This window comes from Gallinula chloropus (genome assembly GCF_964237585.1).
Source record: "Gallinula chloropus genome assembly, chromosome: 1".
Lineage (NCBI taxonomy): Eukaryota > Metazoa > Chordata > Aves > Gruiformes > Rallidae > Gallinula > Gallinula chloropus.
The window spans coordinates 192,590,367-192,609,889 of NC_140085.1; the positions used below are offsets into that span (position 1 = coordinate 192,590,367).

Below are 19,523 nucleotides of genomic sequence, written 5' to 3' on the forward strand. Positions count from 1 at the left end.
AACAAATGTGGGAAGCCAGCACCAGCAGCAAAGAAAATACAGCAAGATATCATCTCACAAACTAATATCAAGTCATAATACAAAAGAAACTTCTGAAATTTAAAAGGCATAAAGGTAAATTTCCCTTAGGACTCACTGCAACATTTTCAGAAAGAGGTCACAGAAGGAGGTGAACTTGAGACCAATGGCTTCTACACCCCAAGTTTTGCAGCAACAAAGCCAGATCCATGCGTGGATCCCTAACTCTGGATACTCCCAGAGTAGAGATGGTGAGTTCTCAGCTATGGCCATGGTTATACAGCTCTTGGTTTTGCAAAGTAGCAGCTCCTTTATTCTACATAGATCCGTAATATGACCACAGCAGTTCAGACCAGAGAACAAATGTGTAGCTGAATTATCTCCATGCAAGGTTGAAAGTCCTGTGTAGAGGGATTACAGTAGTTCATACTTTAAGGTCAAAGAGGCTGATATGATCAGCTTGTCTGACCTCTTATATATACAGGCTGTTCATTTTATTCCCCTCAGAACTGGATTAAAGCCTGTCTTTTAGAAAGATATCTCATATATCAAAGACAGCTGATTACAGTAAGTCTACCACTTCCTCCGGTAAGCTATTCAAATGCTTAATTACTGCTAGGTAACTGCATCTTATTTCAAAGTTGAACTTGCCTAACTACAATATCCTGCCACTGAAGCTTGCTTTGCCTTTTTCTCCAAGGTTACCAACATTTCATTCTGCCCTGCATGCTCAGATGTCTTTTCCAAGTATCTCTGCACAGGGCAACAATTCATCCCAAACCTTTCCTCTGAACAGCTGAGGAAGACTGAACTTCCCATCATAAGCTTTATTTTCCATTCGCTGTATATTGTTGGTATCTGGAGTGGGTTGGTTTTGGTTTTTTTTAGGTGCATGGCATCCTGTAATCTCTTCCCAGTGATTTCACATCTTTTGCTCCATGTGGCCACCAAGACTGGACATAGCAGCAATATTGGGTACAGAAGAGAGACCACTTCCCATCTTTTGGGTTTTTATACTTCCAAGGTTTGCAGTAGCTTTGCAGCAATAGCCTTGCACGGAGAACTCATGTTGAGACAATTATCTCCAGTGACCTCTAAATCCTGCTCTGAGTCACTGCTTTTCAAGAGTCTCCCAACCCGTAAGTATAACAGGCTTTCTCTGTTCCCAGGGGTATTATCTTGCATTTTGATGCATTAAGACACATTTCGTTTGATTGTGACCTTGTAGCGGTGTGAGTCAGATCACTCTGTATCAAAATGGTCTGGGTACACTATTTACCACCATAGCAAGCTTTAAGTGACCTCAAGATTTTACTAGGAGAGATTTAAACTATATTCCAAGACAATGGTGAAAATGCTGAATGGAGTGGGATGTAAAAAAACAGTTCCAAGGGATCTCTTCAGAAACAGCTTCAATCATGGATGCCTTTCAATTAGCAAATTAATGTGGAGATCTGTCACAGAGCCAGATATTAATCCATCCCTTGTGTTCATTGTTACTTCCACATAACGAGAGTTTTTACATCTTTGAGACATTTTATTCATCCTGTATAGACACAAGTATCCTTTACACTTAGGTTAGCAGCCCTGCCAAAAATAAAGCTCTTTTGTCACACCTCCTTTGTATGAAACCTTTTGCAATCTCAGAGTTGCCGTGGGGTGAATCAAATCACTGTCGTTGTGAAAAAGGAGCCATTGGCAAGACACTGCCACATCAGGCTGCATCTTTCACTAAGACTCATGTAATCATAGAATAAGTAAGACTGGATGGCACCTCTGGAGGTCATCTCCTGAGCCCTGCCTCATTCCCTTCAGAGAGGGGCAGACATGAAGGAAAATGAATAGAATCAGCAGAAATTGTTGCTTTTCTGCCATTTAGGATAAAGAAGATCCAATCTATTCAGCTAACGGTATTTTTTTAGGGGACTAAGTCCACTTTGATCAGATAATCTGTACTCTGTGTATCGCCAGCCAGCCAGCCAGTTTTACTTTGGGATTACTGCATCTAGCTCATTCCTTGCAGCAGAGGTTAGAATACTGTTTTCAGAAAGATTGCAAATCCACCAATTCCATTAGCAAGCTCTTCCAAACACTACCTTCGACTGCAAACTCTTTGGGACCAGAGACTGTCTTTTTATTTTCTGTTCACAAAACATCTGTTCCAGTCCCAAAGGGCTGTGAAGTGACAGCACAACCTTATGAAATAACCACAGTTTTCATTAAAGATCTGTATCTGTAATGTATTTTCAGCCTGTTTTCATGCAAGTATTGCTTCATGGAAGAGACTAGACTCTGAAGCTATCTGTGCTATTCTTGGAGTGGGACCTTAGCCTAAAAAGTATGACACTTGCTTAATACCGGCTGTAAAACAACTGGTATTAACTGACTTTAAACCCTCTCACTACCTTAGATAGTGGTAAGGGACCTGAATGTTGAGCTTACTGAGAAGGAATTTCACAAGATAGTCAATATCATAACAGCCTTCCATAGTCACTTGGATGCCAAACTTAAGAAGAACCAAAATTACTTGCAAACTCTGCTCATAACCCATCACACTCTGAAAATGCAACCTTCATGATAAATAGTATGCAAAACCAACACAGCCACTCAAACCAAACAGAAGTTTGGAAAATCTGGAGCTACAGGGGTCAGTGTGGAGGCCTCAGAATTGTCGTGTTTAATCTACCTGCTGAAGCTGCAGGTGGCCTGAAGGATCAGCAAATCTTATGTTCTCTGGTATTTATCCCACAAGGAGTTGCAGGATCAAAGCCAAAAGCAATTTTCTGCTTAAAAAACTCAACAAACAATCTCTAGCTTTTCCAGGTGGATTATGAAAGAAACAAGTTTGGTATGGTCTCTCCAGGAAAGCTGTAGAGGGACTGGTTACAAGAGCCTGGAGGGATAGGACATGGGGAATTGCGTTCAACTGAAGGAGTGGATATTTAGATTGGATATTTGGAAGAAATTCTTGACTCTGAGGGTGGGGAGGCCCTGGCACATGGTGCCCAGAGAAGCTGTGGCTGTCCCTGGATCCCTGGCAGTGTTGGATGGGGTTTTTGGCAACCTGGGGTAGTGGAGGGTGTCCCTGCCCATGGCAGGGGATTGGAGCTAGATGGGCTTTCAGGTCCCTTCCAACCCAAACCAGTCTGTAAGTCTATGATTCTATGACTCCATGACTCCAGGATTCTATGGTAATCACCACATCTGCAAAATGGGATGTCAAATGGTTTGGCAAAGTGAGACATGCTCTTTCCCTTCCAAGCATGCAGGAAAGGGCTGGTATCGAGTAGCAGCAGGGGTTTTGTGGCTGTCTTCTGCATATGTGAGCTTGCATGTTCAGAAGCTTCCTTTGTTAGGAATGGATTAAGAACCTAAGGCACAAAACCAGCCATTAACTGATAGGAAAGAACACTGTTGAACACCACTGCTTATTAGAAGAGGCAGATCTTTTGGCTTCTAAATTACAACGAGTATGATATATTACCTGCCCAGGACAAAAACTAATTGTCACATGCAAAGACACTACTATCCTGGCCATGAGCCAGCAGTGTGCCCTGGTGGCTAAGAAGGCCAATGGGATCCTGGGGTGTATCAGGAGGAGTGTGGCCAGCAGATCAAAGGAGGTGATCCTCCCCCTCTACTCTGCCCTGGTCAGGCCCCACCTGGAGTATTGTGTCCAGTTCTGGGCTCCCTGGTATAAAAAGGACTGGGATCTCCTGGAGAGAGTCCAAAGAAAGGCTACAAAGATGATTAAGGGCCTGGAGCATCCTCCCCTATGAGGAGAGGCTGAATAAGCTGGGGCTGTTCAGTCTTGAGAAGAGAAGACTAAGGGGGGATCTAATTAATGTCTATAAGTATCTTAAGCATGGAATGCAGGGGGAATTAGCCAGCCCCTTTTCAGTGGTCTGTGGGGACAGGACAAGGGGCAATGGCTGCAAGTTGGAGCACAGGAAGTTCCACACCAACATGCGGAGGAACTTTTACACAGTGAGGGTGACAGAGCACTGGGACAGGCTGCCCAGGGAGGTGGTGAAGTCTCCTTCTCTGGAGATATTCAAGACCCATCTGGATGCCCACCTGTGCAATATGTGCTAGGGAGCCTGCTCTGGCAGGGGGGTTGGACCCGATGATCTCTCTAGGTCCCTTCCAACCCCTACGATTCTGTGATTCTGTGATTCTGCAAAATAATTACCCCCCAGCAGCAATGGGGCTACTGTCCTTTCATTCCTTAGCTGCTGCTGCACTTGCTGGCTACAAAGTGCTCACAAATCCCACCGTGATCTCATTCCACTTTCAAGCCTCATGCAGCCTTGCTTCCAAGTCCCTTACCCATCACCATGCAGCACCAACAAGGTGTCAAGGATTAGAGTTTTGTACAGAAGCAAAGGGTTGGTTTTGAGAGACTGCTTCTGCAGTAAACAAGATCAGCCGAGAGCTAATAAAATTTCAAATTAGCTGTGACTTTTCATGGCCCCACAATTGTGTTGGCTGATTTAATGGGCAGCGTCTTAGCTCGCTGAGATTGAATAATTGAGCATTTCTACAGAGTTATGGATGCTGCAACAAAAATCCGTCATGCTAACATCAACAACAGAATGCAAATAACCTTCAGCTGGAGGTGTTATTGTGTGTTTAAGCAGACTCTGACAGGTGCTGCATGTCAAGTGTCGGGCTGGAACAGGCAGGCCACAGGTAGGGACAGACCGGTCTGTAGGCAGAGAGCATCCTGTGGACTGTGACGCATGCGGGTCACATAGGCAGCCAGGAGGAGGTGCACCTAAGGAGCTTATTAGGGTAAATCTGAGAAAGCACACATGACAAATTCAGGGATTGCTCCTGCTGAAGTTCATGAGGCTTTCTGCCACTGAGTGCAGCAGGAAGAGCCTCTGTGAGAAAGTGCACTAGGAAAAGTAAAGCTGGGAAGAAAAATAGCAGTAAAACCTCACTGTCTTTCAGGAGTATTTCCATTGCCAACGAAAGCATAAAATTCATTGATTATACAAATAATCACATCTCTTACCTTCATCCACTTCCTACCTTCAGCTCTCCTTTTTGTGCCATTCACCAGGCAACATCACTATTTTTATGGGAATGCTGTCTGTATTTTTTTACTGGGAGAGTTTGGATGGGGGGTGTTTAAAATGCAGATGCTCAAACTTAAAGCTAACGAAGTGTTAGTCTTACCCCTTGAGCAAATCAGGTTTTACTCCCCTCACCCAGCTCTAGTGTAAACTCTGGTGAAAAAGAGGCTAAAGGAATGGCTTAGTACCTCTGCACAAAACATGAGCTATTGTTCATGTGAACGCTTGTGCTGATGAAGTACAGGAGGAACCGTTGTTCTGCCCTGAGCTGAGGACTGACACTCAGCTCACTTCAATTGGATTTGGAGGATAAATAGGTTTTATTCCAGCACTGAGCAGAGAACAGTTTTACCTACTCAACAAAAGCAACATCAATGCCACTGTAAAGAATCAAAGGGAAGCAAAACACGAATGTAAGGAGCAATAGCAAAGTGACTGTCAATGCCCTGTGATCGTGTTAGCTACTAATGTTCTTTTCCCTCTTTTTTTATCCCACCTGCTCTGTGTTCTGATTTTGCCTGAATAAGGCTCTCACTGGTTGTATCCTGGATAAATAAGATTGCTGGCTGTCTGGGAAAGGAATTGCCCTCACATCTTTCTTTAAGTGTTCAGCACGTGTGTGCAAGTTCAAAATAATACAGTCATATGTAATAGTAATCATGGATTTGAATTACAGGACTCCTTGGACTCCAGTGCAGAAACAGCTCTGCAGTGCTAGTCACTGCAGAAATACTCTGGAATAAGTTCATCCTAGTCCAGAGATGCATTCTTGTTTAAAAAAAACCACATCTGAAAAGAAAAAGAAGGGAAGTGGAAGGAAGAAATGACAGAAAACACATGATAATCGCCACTAGCTGGGCATAAACCAGAGCTATAACAATGTGTTTAGAGTCTACAAGTTCACAGCATCCTCCAATTCATCATTGCTCTGGAGGATACAGTCAATGCAGCTGGCTTCACAGGATTCTTCCTTTCTCCAGGCAGGCTCTTAACAAAGGGATTTACACATCGCACAACCAACAGAGCAGCTCAGAAACCAGGTGATCTATGTTTGGAGTGAGATTCAAGATGCTGAGCAAGGCATGCAGGGGACCTCCCAGCTAAGGAGCAACTGGTGTTCGGAGAGGGCAGTAAGTACAGATTGCTCAACCTGATCCGCAGTGCGGTACCTGAGACTGCCTCCTTTGGGAGCCAAAGCATCTCTCAAAAGTGATTGCTCTGAGAAACTGGGAATCAGAAGTTTTCCTGTGGGAGCAATAGGTTCACACCACAATGGGTTCACAGCTGAGATACCCCTGTCACCAATGTCTCTCACTTTCCCAGCAAATGCTGCAAGTGTTAAGCTACTGCGGAGAAGTTCACCCTAACATACTCTATTGGCTGAATCCGAGGCAATTCAAGCAATCACCAAGCACATCTTGGGAAGTGGTCTCAGATTACTCAGATATAGGGATGTTTCTCAATCCTTGCCAAGAGGAGTGGCCATGTACTCTGTGCACCCTGAGCGTACAATGCAGGAAAAGCTTTTGGTTTCTAAGGGGACTTTCTGCCCCAGAGAGGAGGGAAGAGTTTGCCTCAGGTGCTAAAGCAGGTACAGCAGAGGTTTCTTGAATTTAGCACTGGGGCCCAAGCTCTGTTTAAGAGTCTTTTCAGATGCAGAAATGTTCTGTGAAATGCATGCCCAAGCCTGTCTTTTCTGAAGGTGGTTCACATCACCTATTGTTACACCTTAAACACCAGCAGTGCCTCCTCCCAATCAGTAACTTCCCTCACTTCAGCAGGCAACGGTATGTTTCTTCTCACACGGAAGACACTTTCAATTAATGAAAGGAAATTCATTAAGGACCAGTCAAAAGTACTAGGAAGTCTCCCAAGCTGTCGAGATGACCCACAGCCACTGCTAGACCCTCAGTCCACAACACATCATCCTCAGCAACGGCACCACCAACACATGCTTCTGGATGCACATGGGTTCATAGCCCTGTCCTGAGAGCCCCAAGCACCAGGTGGTACGCAAGTGCTACTGCCCAACGCAGAACCAGCAGAGAGCTCAAAACTGAAAGTGTTGAACTGGTCATTTTGTTCTCTCACTTGAGGAAAGGTTGATTAACAGTCCTCATAAAACAGAGGAAGAGAATCTGGGTGATTTATAACAGATTATACCAGCTAGCCAATATTTGCAGGTACAGCAGACTTTCCCATCATTTTAGCAGTGCTTTGTGGTTCTTCCAAGATGACCCTGCTGTTTGACTGGATCTATCTGTGATGGTAAATGCTAATTTATGACGGCTGTTTTCCCAGGTGCGTTCAGATCACAACACTTCCCTTCATAAATGTAGCAAGCACATTAATGCATCACTTTTTATGGTTTCGAGGAAGCAGGCAGCTCCCATACCATGCCCAGGAGACAATCTTCTCATACTGTAAAAGCCTTGCAGGCATGAAGTAAAGGTCCATAACAGTGTGCAAAAAGAAAAATAAAATATCTGAAAGCACCCCACTACCTTATCTGCAGCTCAAGCATCTGCAAAGACAAAGGTTTGCTTTCGGGAGCTCTCCTGGATTATTTACAATTCCCTTTACAACCCTGACTACCCTCAGGTGTAACCCAATATACTGGCAAAGAGCAATGCAGACTCCTGCCAGCTCTCCAGTGCATCAGTTGGCATGTGGTGGACAGATGGTGGACACAAAGGTGTTAAGAAGTCCAGTGTGCACTGCCAAAATTTCTCTTGCCAAAGAATTTGAAATGCTGCGGTCCCAAAGCATTATGCAAGTCTCCGCCTTACTACAAGCGCTAACTGATCCTTGAATGGGGCAAGCAACACACAAAACATTACTCTGTGGAGTTGTACCAATGGGCTATGGTAGAGTTAAACAAACAGCACTGATTTCAGAGCATGGAATCATAGAATCTATAAGGTTGGAAGGGACCTTTAAAGGCCACCTTGTCCAACCCCCCTGCAGTGAGCAGGGACATCTTCACTAGATCAGGTTGCTCAAAGCCCTATCAAGCCTGACCTTGAATATCTCCAGGGATGGGGCCTGTGCTACATCTCTGGGCAACCTGTTCCAGTGATCTGCCACCCTCATAGTGAAGAACTTTTTTCTAATACCTAACCCAAATTTCCCCTTTTCTAGTTTAAAACCATCACCCCTCATCCTGGTTTGCCTCAGATAACCCATTCCTGAATTATTACATCTTTCCTGAAGTGAGAGTTTGTCTCAAGCGGCAGCAATAACTAATACTCAGGGCTCCAAGGAAAGGAAAATTCCCATGTGCAGTGGCTTGGTGGCTCTGACCAGCTCACTGCTCTGGGGTTTGAAGCCTTTGGCAGCTTTGAGTTGTTCTGGCACAGGGGGTCAGAGGAAAGGAAAGTGTAAGGATTGCTCCACCTGAAAGCTCTGGTGTAACATCTGGTGCAGTACAGACTGAACTTCCAAATGCAAAACAGAGTCTCGTGTACATTGCAACCCTGCATTGTGCTTGGCTAAATGTATGGCATGCAGCTGTCATAAGGGAGACATAAACTGAGGGGCAGAAGCTTCACTACCACAATTCTTGAAGAAGAGAGAAGCTGGATTTCGTTTCTTCACTCCCAAAGGAAGATGACTGAGCAGGTGACATGTAAGAAAAATTAAGTTGCTGTACTTCTATGTAATGGTGTGCAATACATCTCAGGATAGGTCATCATTATTGTAATGAGATTATCTATCTATCTATCTATCTATCTATCTATCTATCTATCTATCTATCTATCTATCCATCCAACCATCCATCCATCTATCCCTCTACCTATCTATCCATCCATCTATCTATTGATCTGACTATCCATCTAACTAACTACCCAAATTATCCTGCAGTAAAACCTAACAAACCTTTGGAAGTGTTTAAATTGGGAAGAGGCAGTAGAGACAAGCAGATAGCTAAATATCAAAGTCTAATATGAAGCAACAGATAATATTAGGAACATTCATGGTTTTTTTTTTCATCTGAGAAAGACTCACAAATAAATCAGATTCACTTTGCCTAGCCAGAGCTCAACAGCTGTTTATCAACAGGAATTGCTCAAAACAGAAAATGAAGGAAACGGTCAGTCCCAGTTCCAGAAAACCAGCAAGCTTTACCCTGTCTGAAAGACTTGGCTACTCTGGGAAAGTTCAAAACAATAACAAAGGATCTCAAGTGATGTTACTGTGTTGATCACACAGAACTTTTAAACCAGATGAGCAATTTATTTTAATATTGGTAGCTCTCATGGTCTCAGAACAGTGATAAAAAGGTGAATTGGTCAACTCTGGCTCTTAGTGCAGAGGGAGTCATACAGTTAGATGATTCCACAGAATCACAGACCAGTTTAGGTTGGAAGGAGCCTCCAAGTTCATCTAGTTCCACCCCTTGCCGTGGACAGGGACACCCTCCACTAGCCCAGGGTGCCCAAAGCCTCATCCAGCCTGGCCTTGAACCCTGCCATGGATCCAGGGGCAGCCCCAGCTTCTCTGGGCACCCTGTGCTAGGGCCTCCTCACCGTCCCTAGGAAGGATTTCTACCTCCCATCCCCTCTCCATCTGCCCTCTCCTGTCCACCTGTGTTTCCTGCTTCCTTTCTCTGGAGCAAAGATGGTTAACATAGCTTTGATGCCCGACAGAATCGCTCTGAGACTGTGAATAATAACCTCTCTTTTCCCCCTCCATTTTTCCTGTACATTCTGTTCCTAACAGAGGAGTCTACAACTGCAATGGAGACCATATTTAGCCTATGGTATATCAGCCTCTTCTCAAGGCTTTGTCAATTGCCATTAACTCCACTTCTACGACTTGTCACAGAAGATAATTTCCTTGCTCTTTTAAACCTTCAAACTTCTTATTCTTCAAGCACATGACGGAGCACTCAGTGTGTGGTGAGACAGGACTACTTTCAGGTACTGAGTGTTTGCAGCCATGAATTAGAGAGGTTATTTTCTGCCAAAGAGAGGCAAGAACCACTTTTCTCAGCTTCTTTCAAGGAAACACTTCCCATTTGTTGTAATACAGGTGGCCTCTTAGGTCAAACGTGCAAAATCCTACCCTTTTACCCAGACTGTTAAAGCTCTGTCACCACACTGCTTTCCCTTGACTGATACTGGATGATCGCCTGCTCTCAGTTACTTGCTACAACTCCTTTCAAGTTGATGGGCTTTGTGTCTAAAAGTGTAAATAAAGTGGACCTGGGTGTGAAACCTAAGTGCTGGCTTTGACAAATGACACTTGTGTGTGGAGAGGGGACTGCTCTCCCAGACACCTTTTTTCTAAACTGAACGGAGGTTACATTTCACCGGGTCTCTCTCCGGGTGACTTCTGCATAGCTTGTTATTGTTTTGCTGAAAAGCCTCCAGATTTAAGAGGCAAACACGCCCTGTAATTCAGTACCCGTCTCCCTCAGGGTATGATTAGGCTGGTGTCTGATGAAAAAGCTTCTGACTTCAGCTCCTCTTATCCCAAGGAATTTCCGGCAGCAGGGATCTTGATTAGCAGACACAGGATACCATAGCGTGGGAACCAGCTTCCGATGAGCACCAGCAGCCCCACTGTGGTGCCTCAGCTTCAGGACATGCTGCTCTGAGCAGAAAGTGACTCAACGGGCAGCGGTCACCAACCAGAAATAGGTACCTATGAGGTGATGTCTGAAAGAGCTCAGACAGATGATGCCCAAAATCTATTTCTCTCCATTGATGGTACCCACGGTGAACTAACTCAGACATTTGACTTCTAAAGCATCATGGAAGGACTCCCATCTCCATTGCCTACATTCGTGTGCATAGGAAGACAAATTCAGCAATAGCCCTGAAATCCTTTGTGGTGAAGAGTCAAACAATCTTTCTTCAACCCTGAGCAACGCATCCCTCCAGAGACCATGTGAAGGGACCTCAGAAGAGGGAGAAGCCATACAGACTTATATGTACATTCATTCCCTTTCAAGAGGTTGTTCAGGCCTACATCTCCTCAGTGCTCTCCAAAGCACAGCAGCTTTCCATGGCATAAGGTTTGTGCAGCCTGATGTAATTAGACCTGCTCTGAGCAGGGATAGAACTAGACAACTGCTGGAGGTCCCTCCCAACCTCAATTACTCTGTGGATGTTCTACACATGTCTCCATCTGTCTTGCTATAGAGATCAGCACAAATACTAGGAAACAAGTTCAGAATCAGGCTTTTGGTACCAGACCATGACCATGTAACCATTTACAAATCCCTGTGCTCAACAAGGAACTCAGGCTTCAATGTAAAAGTGCCTCACCACTGTTGATGCCCCTGCATCTCAGAGGTTGAAAATCTAGCTTTGAGCGCACACAGACAGCACAAATGACCCATAAACATGTATAAAAATCACCTTGAGAAAGTAAACATATACCTGTTCTGCTTTCCAGCTGATGAGAGTCCTTAGCAAAAGCAAAGGAACAGAATACTGTATGACAAGGATTATCTGCAAACTGCAGCACACACCATGTACCTGGATATTTTTTAGTGTACTAAGAGTAAAGTCAACACTCATTTGTGGGCTCCAAGACATGAATAAGCTGTCATAAGGCAATATATTACAACCTATAAGTTGCTCTGCTCTTGCTGTGTACACTGCCACTCCACATAAGTTCACCAAATGCAAGTTAGCAGCTGATGTGCACTAACTTGTAAACACGTTGATGCCTTTTGTCTCTCCTGTCTACATCTGCTGTCCTGCAGGCTAGCAAGGTGACAAGCAGCTCATTTCAAGGTGAGGGCAACCCAGTTACAGGGTTAGAAGCTTGAACCAGGAGACATGAGGAGATGGTGTTCCACTAACCTGTTCAGGGTCTGCTCATGCTCTTTTTGATGTTATCATAGAATCACAAAATGGTTTGGGTTGGAAGGGATCTTAGAGATATCTTGTTCCAGCCCCCCTGCAATAGGCAAAGACACCTCCCACTAGACCAGGTTGCCCAAAACCCCATCCAACCGGGCCTTGAACACCTCCAGGGAGGGGGCATCCACAGCTTCCCTGGGCAACCTGTTCCAGTGTCTCTCTACCTTCACAGTGAAAAAATTCTTCCTTATATCTAAATCTACCCTCTTCCAGTTTATAACCATTCCCTCTCATCCTATTGTTACATGCCCTTGTAAAAAGTTATACAGGTGTGGTTGACCATGTATGTTAGATTGGATTACTACTTCTCCTCTCTCTCAGTTCCTAAAATCTTCACAGGGTTGGCTATTTTTTCCATGGAAACTGGGTTTATCCTTAGCTGTATTTAACATGTTTTTACACATCTGATGTGATGAACTTAGTTGCTGCACTGTTTCAGCTGTAAATAGGAAAGATAAATACAGTGATATTCAGTTTCATGTGAGGCAAAAAGTGACCTTTGTTTTATAGTGTGTACTCTTTGTATAGTTCTCCAATTCTTTCCATATTTTCTAAAGGGATCATTTGGTTCATTGGCCATACCAGATGTGCAGAAGTATTTTAAATATTCAATCAGAATCCCAGTTGCTGTGAAGCAGATAATCACAGTCTTGGCTTGGCTATTTTTATTTTTTTTTAACTGCACTGTTCTTGTGAATATGATAAAACAGAGGCTTGCAAAATGCAAGCTCCACTTCACAGTCTGGGTCCTGGCCCAGACTTGTGGTTTACAAAGCCTTTTGCTGAGTGACAACAAAACAAATTATGCAGTCTCCCTTATGCCTTAAATTTAATATCTCATCTCCTGCCCTCTAATTCAAACCTTCACACTGCACCAGGGTTTCCTTTGTAATGAGATAACTCTGAATATTAAGTTTGCATTACGCAGGGCTATTATTCACATGCCTGACATCATTACATATGGAACTGTAATCAATAAAACATGGTTCGAGAGGGATTGGATGGCTTGTGGGCATGGGGATCAGTCACCGAAGCCTCTCCGTTTCTGCAAAACATCCATCTTGAGTCAGTAGTGACCTACCGGAGAGCCTTGATGAAAACCTGAGGCAGTGAGGCCAGAGATCGAACAGTCAGGGGTGTTTGCTGTCAGAGGTGGTCCCATCGTGTCATTGCTGAGACACCCGCCTGGGGTGGAATGATAGGAGGAGTACATAGCCTCTGCCCGCTCTCCGGGGTATGGACTTGATTTGAGGATAAACAAACCTCCCTCTTCAGCCCTGGCACCCCTAGTCCAAATCCATTTCATTGGAATTCAAATCCACTCTGGCTGAGTCAGCCTGGCAGATTTCACTGTCTGTTCTCCACCAGCTGTCAGAAAACAATCTGCCCTGCAGAACCAAGCCCAGCTGACTGTTCACTGTGCAAGGTTTATGGGCTCTGCGAAGCCTGACATATCACATGTGCTCACGCCCTACCTCCGTCGTTGTCTTTCCCATCGCCGCATGCCGTCTCCATGGAAGTATCGCAGCCCGCTCCTCTCCAGCCCAGCTGGCAGACACAGTGCCAGCCGTTCATGTCCAGAGTGCATCTGCCGTTGCCGTTACACAAGCCAGGGCATCCCTCTGCAAAGCAAACAGCCACACATTCAAAAGCACTGGAAAGACAAAGCAATACAGCCTTGAAAGAGGCTAATTAAACAGCTTTTGCCCTTTGCCTTCAGTTTATTTCTCCACTCTCACTTGGTGTCTTCCCACCTGGAGTGAAGTGTCCCAGTTGGGTATTGGAACGGTGGTGACCAACTCAGAGGACTGCTGTCTCCCAGGAGGTCCCCACAGCACAGCCTCACTAATTGGATGGAGGGAACAGTGAGCTTCAGGGAGTCAGTGAGAATTTCCTGCTTCGTTGGATGTAAAACCCACCCTGCCCTCTGAGTTTCTCAAAGCATTTGCTTTGTAAGACCAAGGTTTGGGGTTATCTATATTGCATGTGGGGCTAAATTTCCCAACAGCAGGATAAAGCTTTCAGCAATACCAAGCCCTCAGAGTGGTAAGCAGTCAAAGCTGGCTGGAAAGGGAAGGCACTTCTACGTTGGGAAATATTTGGAGAACACCCAATTTCTCTACTGTAGTCATTTTAGGTGGGATTCATCTCACCCAATTACAATCAATCTATACCAGAGATACCTTCAACTGTCTCTGTAGTCAGCAGAGAAAAAGGCTGTCCCGTGGCCTGAATCTCCTCACATGTTCAATGCCACACTGATGAGCTAAAACATGGTCTGGAAACACCCATTTCTCCTCACTGGCTAAAGACACAGCCTAGCACAGAGGCCATGTGGTTTTATAGGTGATAAAACTTATGGAGGATGAACACCGAGCTCCCAGTCTGCTCCTGGGGTCTGATTTTCTCAACTGATGACCTCTCACCAAGATTTCCATCTTTTTTTTTTTTTTTACTTCCTCCTCCAAGAAAGCAGTGGTGGTGTGAGGGAGGCTGCCTGGCTCATACAGTTCTGGGAGCTCAAAGATCTTTACCCAGAAGCAGTCAGCAATGTAAGGTACATGTTACACCTTAGGAAACAAGTTCAAGGGACTGAAGTGACTGTTAAGGTCACTCAGCAGGATTGATTATACCAGGAACAGAACTCAGTCTCCCTGAGCCCTGTTTTAAGGCACTCTCTCTTTATATGTGCGTTGTGCAATCCTGCTGCATAGTCTGAGTTTCTTCAGACCCTCATCTTTGTAAAATGGGATTGTTAAACATGAAACAGTGCAAATGGCACAGATTATCCTGTCCTAGAAGTGTTACAAGATGATGGCAAAGAGTACTGAAAGTTACGTGTCATTGCAACATCTGGCTTGACAGCATGATGCATGAGGGTCTGCCTGGAAAGTGCTGAGACAGCATGTAGAGCACATCACATCATCGTGTGTCCTGTGCTGGGGACACACCACTCAGAAATGCCTTTTAGCTATGGAATTGTTTTGTGTGAGCTGAACTTCTCTAGGCTTTTCTAACAGGTGACAGGGACCAAGTGGAAAAAGGAAGGAAGGAGGTAAGGAGAAGTCCTTTAAAAGGATTTCCAAGACATTTTTCAACATATTGGAGGTGCTTCAGTCTTTTAAAATGTGTGTTTGAAGGGGGTGGGGGCATATACTGTGTGTGTCCATGCTTATGTGTGCGTGCAATTCAGTATTTATACACTGCATTAGTATTTATAGATTACAGGAGAGCTATTTATAGGCAAGGCTACTTGAAATTCTCCATTTTAATATCCTGCCTTCAGTGACTTACAACAGTGCCAAACTTTTAACCATTTAATTTGGGTTTTTTTTTTCCATGCTAGAGCTAATTTATGTGTTTGCTCCCTTTACTCCCTTTCAGTACAAGCTGAAAGCATTCAGCTGTTTTGGAGAACCAGAGAGGAAGAAGTGTATTCCTTGTTTAAAATAATCTGCTAGAATTACTTAGCCAGGTAGGTAGTCCCACTTTGCAGTAGATTAATTCAGTTTGGATGGGGCCATCCTGATGGCAGAGATAAGTTCTCCCCTCTATAAGTCTGCCCAATCATGTCTTGATGAAAAAAACTTCTGAAGAAATCTTATTTTATGTGTATTTATTCTGCATGGCTCCATTAGAGCTTGGCTGGTGCATCATCACCAATCATACTTTATTTTTTTTATGGCTTGGACTCTTTATGACCCATCCTAAAACGTATAACCCAACCCTACAACTGAAGAAGCTGAGCAGGAAACTCCTTGCAAAAGTGCAGTGGTGTTGGCCTGGACAGGAGTGCAGTGAGAATCACTTGTGTGATGAGAAGTTGAAGATGCAGCAGTAGAAAGATGAGGGAAAGGGTTGGATACCACTAAGTGTTTAACCCAACAAGGAGTGTCTAATTCCTGGAGTAGACTTATTTCCTACAACAGGGAAGAAGCTTTTATGGTTTTAGAAGTTTTTGCTTCTAACAAGAACATGTCCTAGGTTTGGGTCCAAGCCTGGAAACAGTTTGTTAGGTCTATGAGGCTTCACATGATGAAAATTCAGATGGAAAAGAGGCAGTTAATTGTATTGGTTTTGTTTTAATTATATTTTGTGCATCATAATCTATGGAACAAAGGTTTCAAAAGCAAAGATCTAACATTATTAGGCATAAAAGATATTGCAGCAGTTCAGTCTGAGACTGAATAAAGCAAATGATCTTCAAACAACTCACGGGAGGAGTGTCCAGAAGATATACAGAAAAACTGCTATAACTGTAAAAATTAGGAGCTCGTGTGGAACTGTATGTGCTTAGGGGAGGGGGAATTTGGAGTGGCAGAAAATGGCTGATTCAATTCGGATGGGAGCACCTTCTGCATCTGAGGAAATGAAGAGCTTTATTTGTCTACTCTAGCACAACAAAGGCTGAAGGGACTATGACAATTTTCCACAAATTCATGAAACATATAAACAGTGAGAAGGAAAAAAAAAATATATTTATGCTAAGGAGAATAATGTTGGCATAAGAACAAGTGGGCATAAGCCAAGCTTGAATAAATTCTGACTGGAAAATAGAAAGGAAAAAATATATTTTACCAGAATCAAAGGAATAAGGTTTTGGAATATCCTCCCAATAGACACATTAAGGAGAAGAAGCCTCGCTGCTCTATTCATAAACTTCGGTAAATTCATATAAAGTTTTTCAAAATGTGGTTGCCCTTGACAGCAAAGACTGGACTGTAGCTGAGGAGACCTCTTTCAGTCCTACATCTTTGAAGTTTGTGTGTAATTCATTGACTGTTTGAAGTGTGTTTGAGATTATCTGAATGGACTTTCATGATTTCCCTTGAATCTTCTTGATCTGGACCAGAGAAACAAAGTCAAGCATCTCAGAAGGCAGATAAGAGCATCAACCAGGAGAGGAGAGACAGACTAGAGAATGTCATCAGATTATGCCTTTCCAAAGCATTTGTTCCTCTTCTTGACTGGGAGTTAGGATCCCTTCCTAGATTAAAAGAATCCGGTGTGACTAGATGAGATGCAAGCATCTACACTGCAGGTAACCTAACGTGGGATAACTTGCATCTGTAATGTCATCGTCAACTGTCTAGAAAGCAAATTTACCCCCTCCCACCAAGGACAGAACACCCTCTGTTTCCTAATGAGATAAATCTCTTCTAAATAGTCTGAAAGAACAGTTTCCTAATGAAATAACCTATTCTTCACAGATCCATGAACAAAAAAGTTTTCAGATATTAACCATTGCATTACAAGGTCCAGTAAAATATGCTGGGAGGATTAAATTGGACCTGCCCCATGTCATGGTAGGAGAGTAGACAGTTCTCAGAATGAGAAAAGAAACCATTAGTACAACACAATTAAAAAGCAGATGTCAGAGGACTCATAGCTTCAGACGGTTAGAAGATGACATGGATGTGTAGGCCAATGTATTGAGGAGGGTGGATCTTCAAGTACTACTATTTCTAAACTGGTTCACTGCATAAAGACTTGGCCATCACTAACACTACAGAGATAGGAACGTACAGCACTCCCCATATCACAAAAAGTGAAATGTACAAAGTGTGTACTTCAAAGCACTTCATGAAAATAAACTTTATCCCTTCCTCTCCCCCATGCTGGGGAATAAAGCAAAAAGATCGTCTTGTCTCCAAAGTGCTTCTGAATATCTAGGCAGCAGGGTGGCTTAATCCTCAGAGATTTACACCACCGTAATCTTGCAGCTCTGATATCTCATAGCTGGAATCAGTAAAGATCCATTGCTCCTGTTTGTATTTGTTAATTGTATTTGGGCAACCTAAAGAATTAAATGTATTAACTGGGCTTTTTAAAGGGTGAGGGGGGGAAATTTTATGTGACTCTCCAACTGAAGCACATGAAAGTGCTGCTGAAAGATGACAATATTGTGGGACATGTGCAAAGATGTCAGGTCTGCAATGCAAGAAGCCGTATAGACCAGGGGAATGATTTAAAAAGTGGACTCATTTTGAACTAGACAATAAAAGAGTATCAAAGGAGACCGTCACCAGAGGAAGAAATTACTCTGCCTTTTTAAGATTGTTGGTAAAGTTGTTTGCTCTTAATGGTCTGTACGGTTAAGGTTTTCTCTAATTAGTCCAATTATAAACAATGTTCAGTGGGATTTTTCTTCAAGCTAAGCCTCATTGCCACTTGCAATCGAACTTAAAAGATAAAGCTTTCATCCATTGTCACTAGGAAAGCACTGATGGATGTGTGAGTGAGTCCCAGTAGACAGTGGTTGAGCTCTGAAATGAGTTGGACATGGTTGACTGCAACACGTGAGGGTGCAAACACCTGAAGCTTGAGAGAACAACAGTCAGTAAGTGACCTACAGAAGTTCTGTAGGACTGAAGGGTAGGAGCAAAACATCAGCTGATCTCTGCAGGTTATGAGAAACTCGGTAAGGTCTCCTGAAAAACACTCAGCTCCTCCACTACCACCATGATATTTTGTGGTGGTGGGAATCCAGAAACCCTTAACAGATGCACCCTGATAAACAAAGATTTACAACTTTCTTGCCTGAGCTCCTGTTGCTTCTAACGGTATAAATGAGGGAACTGGCTGTGGTGAGAACTTGGGTGCCCACTGTTTCTCAGACTTCTGGAGCAGCCCAAAGAAGTTGCCTTGCAGCCACAGCTGGATTCAAATGTTGTTCAGCATCTTTACATTTCAACCTGTTTGTATGCCTCACTACAGCAGCAATGTGCTTGGTTGATAAGCAACAACAGAAATTAATAACATTGATGTACCAGTACCATCATCTCCGATGGTATTCTGGATAGAGAAGCTCTCTTGAAAATCAGCAGCTCTTTAATAGTAAGCTCATTTTAAGCATTACCAGTGTTAATTAAGCCTTAGTTTAGAATACTCCACTTCAAATCCAGTTAGAGCTTCTTGGTTTAATCATGCTGATGTTTGCTCTTGAAACTTGCCCTCCAATTTGGAAAAGATTCTGCATCTTCTCTGACTTACTGGTAAAGTAAAGCTGTAGGAAAGATTCAGCAGTAAATCAGGCTCACCCTTGACAACACAGGATTCCTGGGAAGGGATTTCAACCAGAAAGATGTTAATAATTAAGAAAGCCAAAAGGGCATGAGTAATTTCGTTTTGAAAAATGCACACCATGCAGTTAGCCAAGTAAAAAACATGTACTTTTAACGTTTCAGCTATTGTTAATCTCTCCAAAAGAGGCTATGCATGGTAGGAGACACTCTTTTATTCCTGGTATGTTGCTTAACCGGTTTCCCACTGAAATACTCACTAAATATAATGTGTCTTTGTTATTGGGCATAAATAATGGGGCCAGTGGGCCACTGAGCGGGCAAATCAATATGGAAGATCCCTTGACCCAGTCTCTAAAAGTTGATTTCTCATCTTTTCTATCCTCTAGGTGCTTGTCTGCTACCTTTTGATCCAGCCTTCTTCAATATGTGTTGAGATGAAGAGTCCTGGGGTTTTGAAATTCAAAACACTGAGATGTGGAACATTAACAGGATGTTCTGATTGCACATTTCCAAGTGATGGT

At 43.5% G+C, this 19,523-nt stretch overlaps 1 protein-coding gene across 3 annotated transcripts in view; it reads right to left on the reverse strand.

The window, feature by feature from the left end:
* Positions 1-19,523, reverse strand: part of TENM4 (teneurin transmembrane protein 4) — a gene marked incomplete at its 3' end in the record, with an annotated part of 366,880 nt that overhangs the window by 102,488 nt on the left and 244,869 nt on the right. For all 3 annotated transcript variants that reach the window (XM_084264045.1, XM_084264044.1, XM_084264043.1), the window contains one exon: positions 13,453-13,599. In XM_084264045.1, coding sequence (XP_084120171.1) covers positions 13,453-13,599 — 147 coding nt within the window. The remainder of the gene's footprint in view (positions 1-13,452; positions 13,600-19,523) is intronic.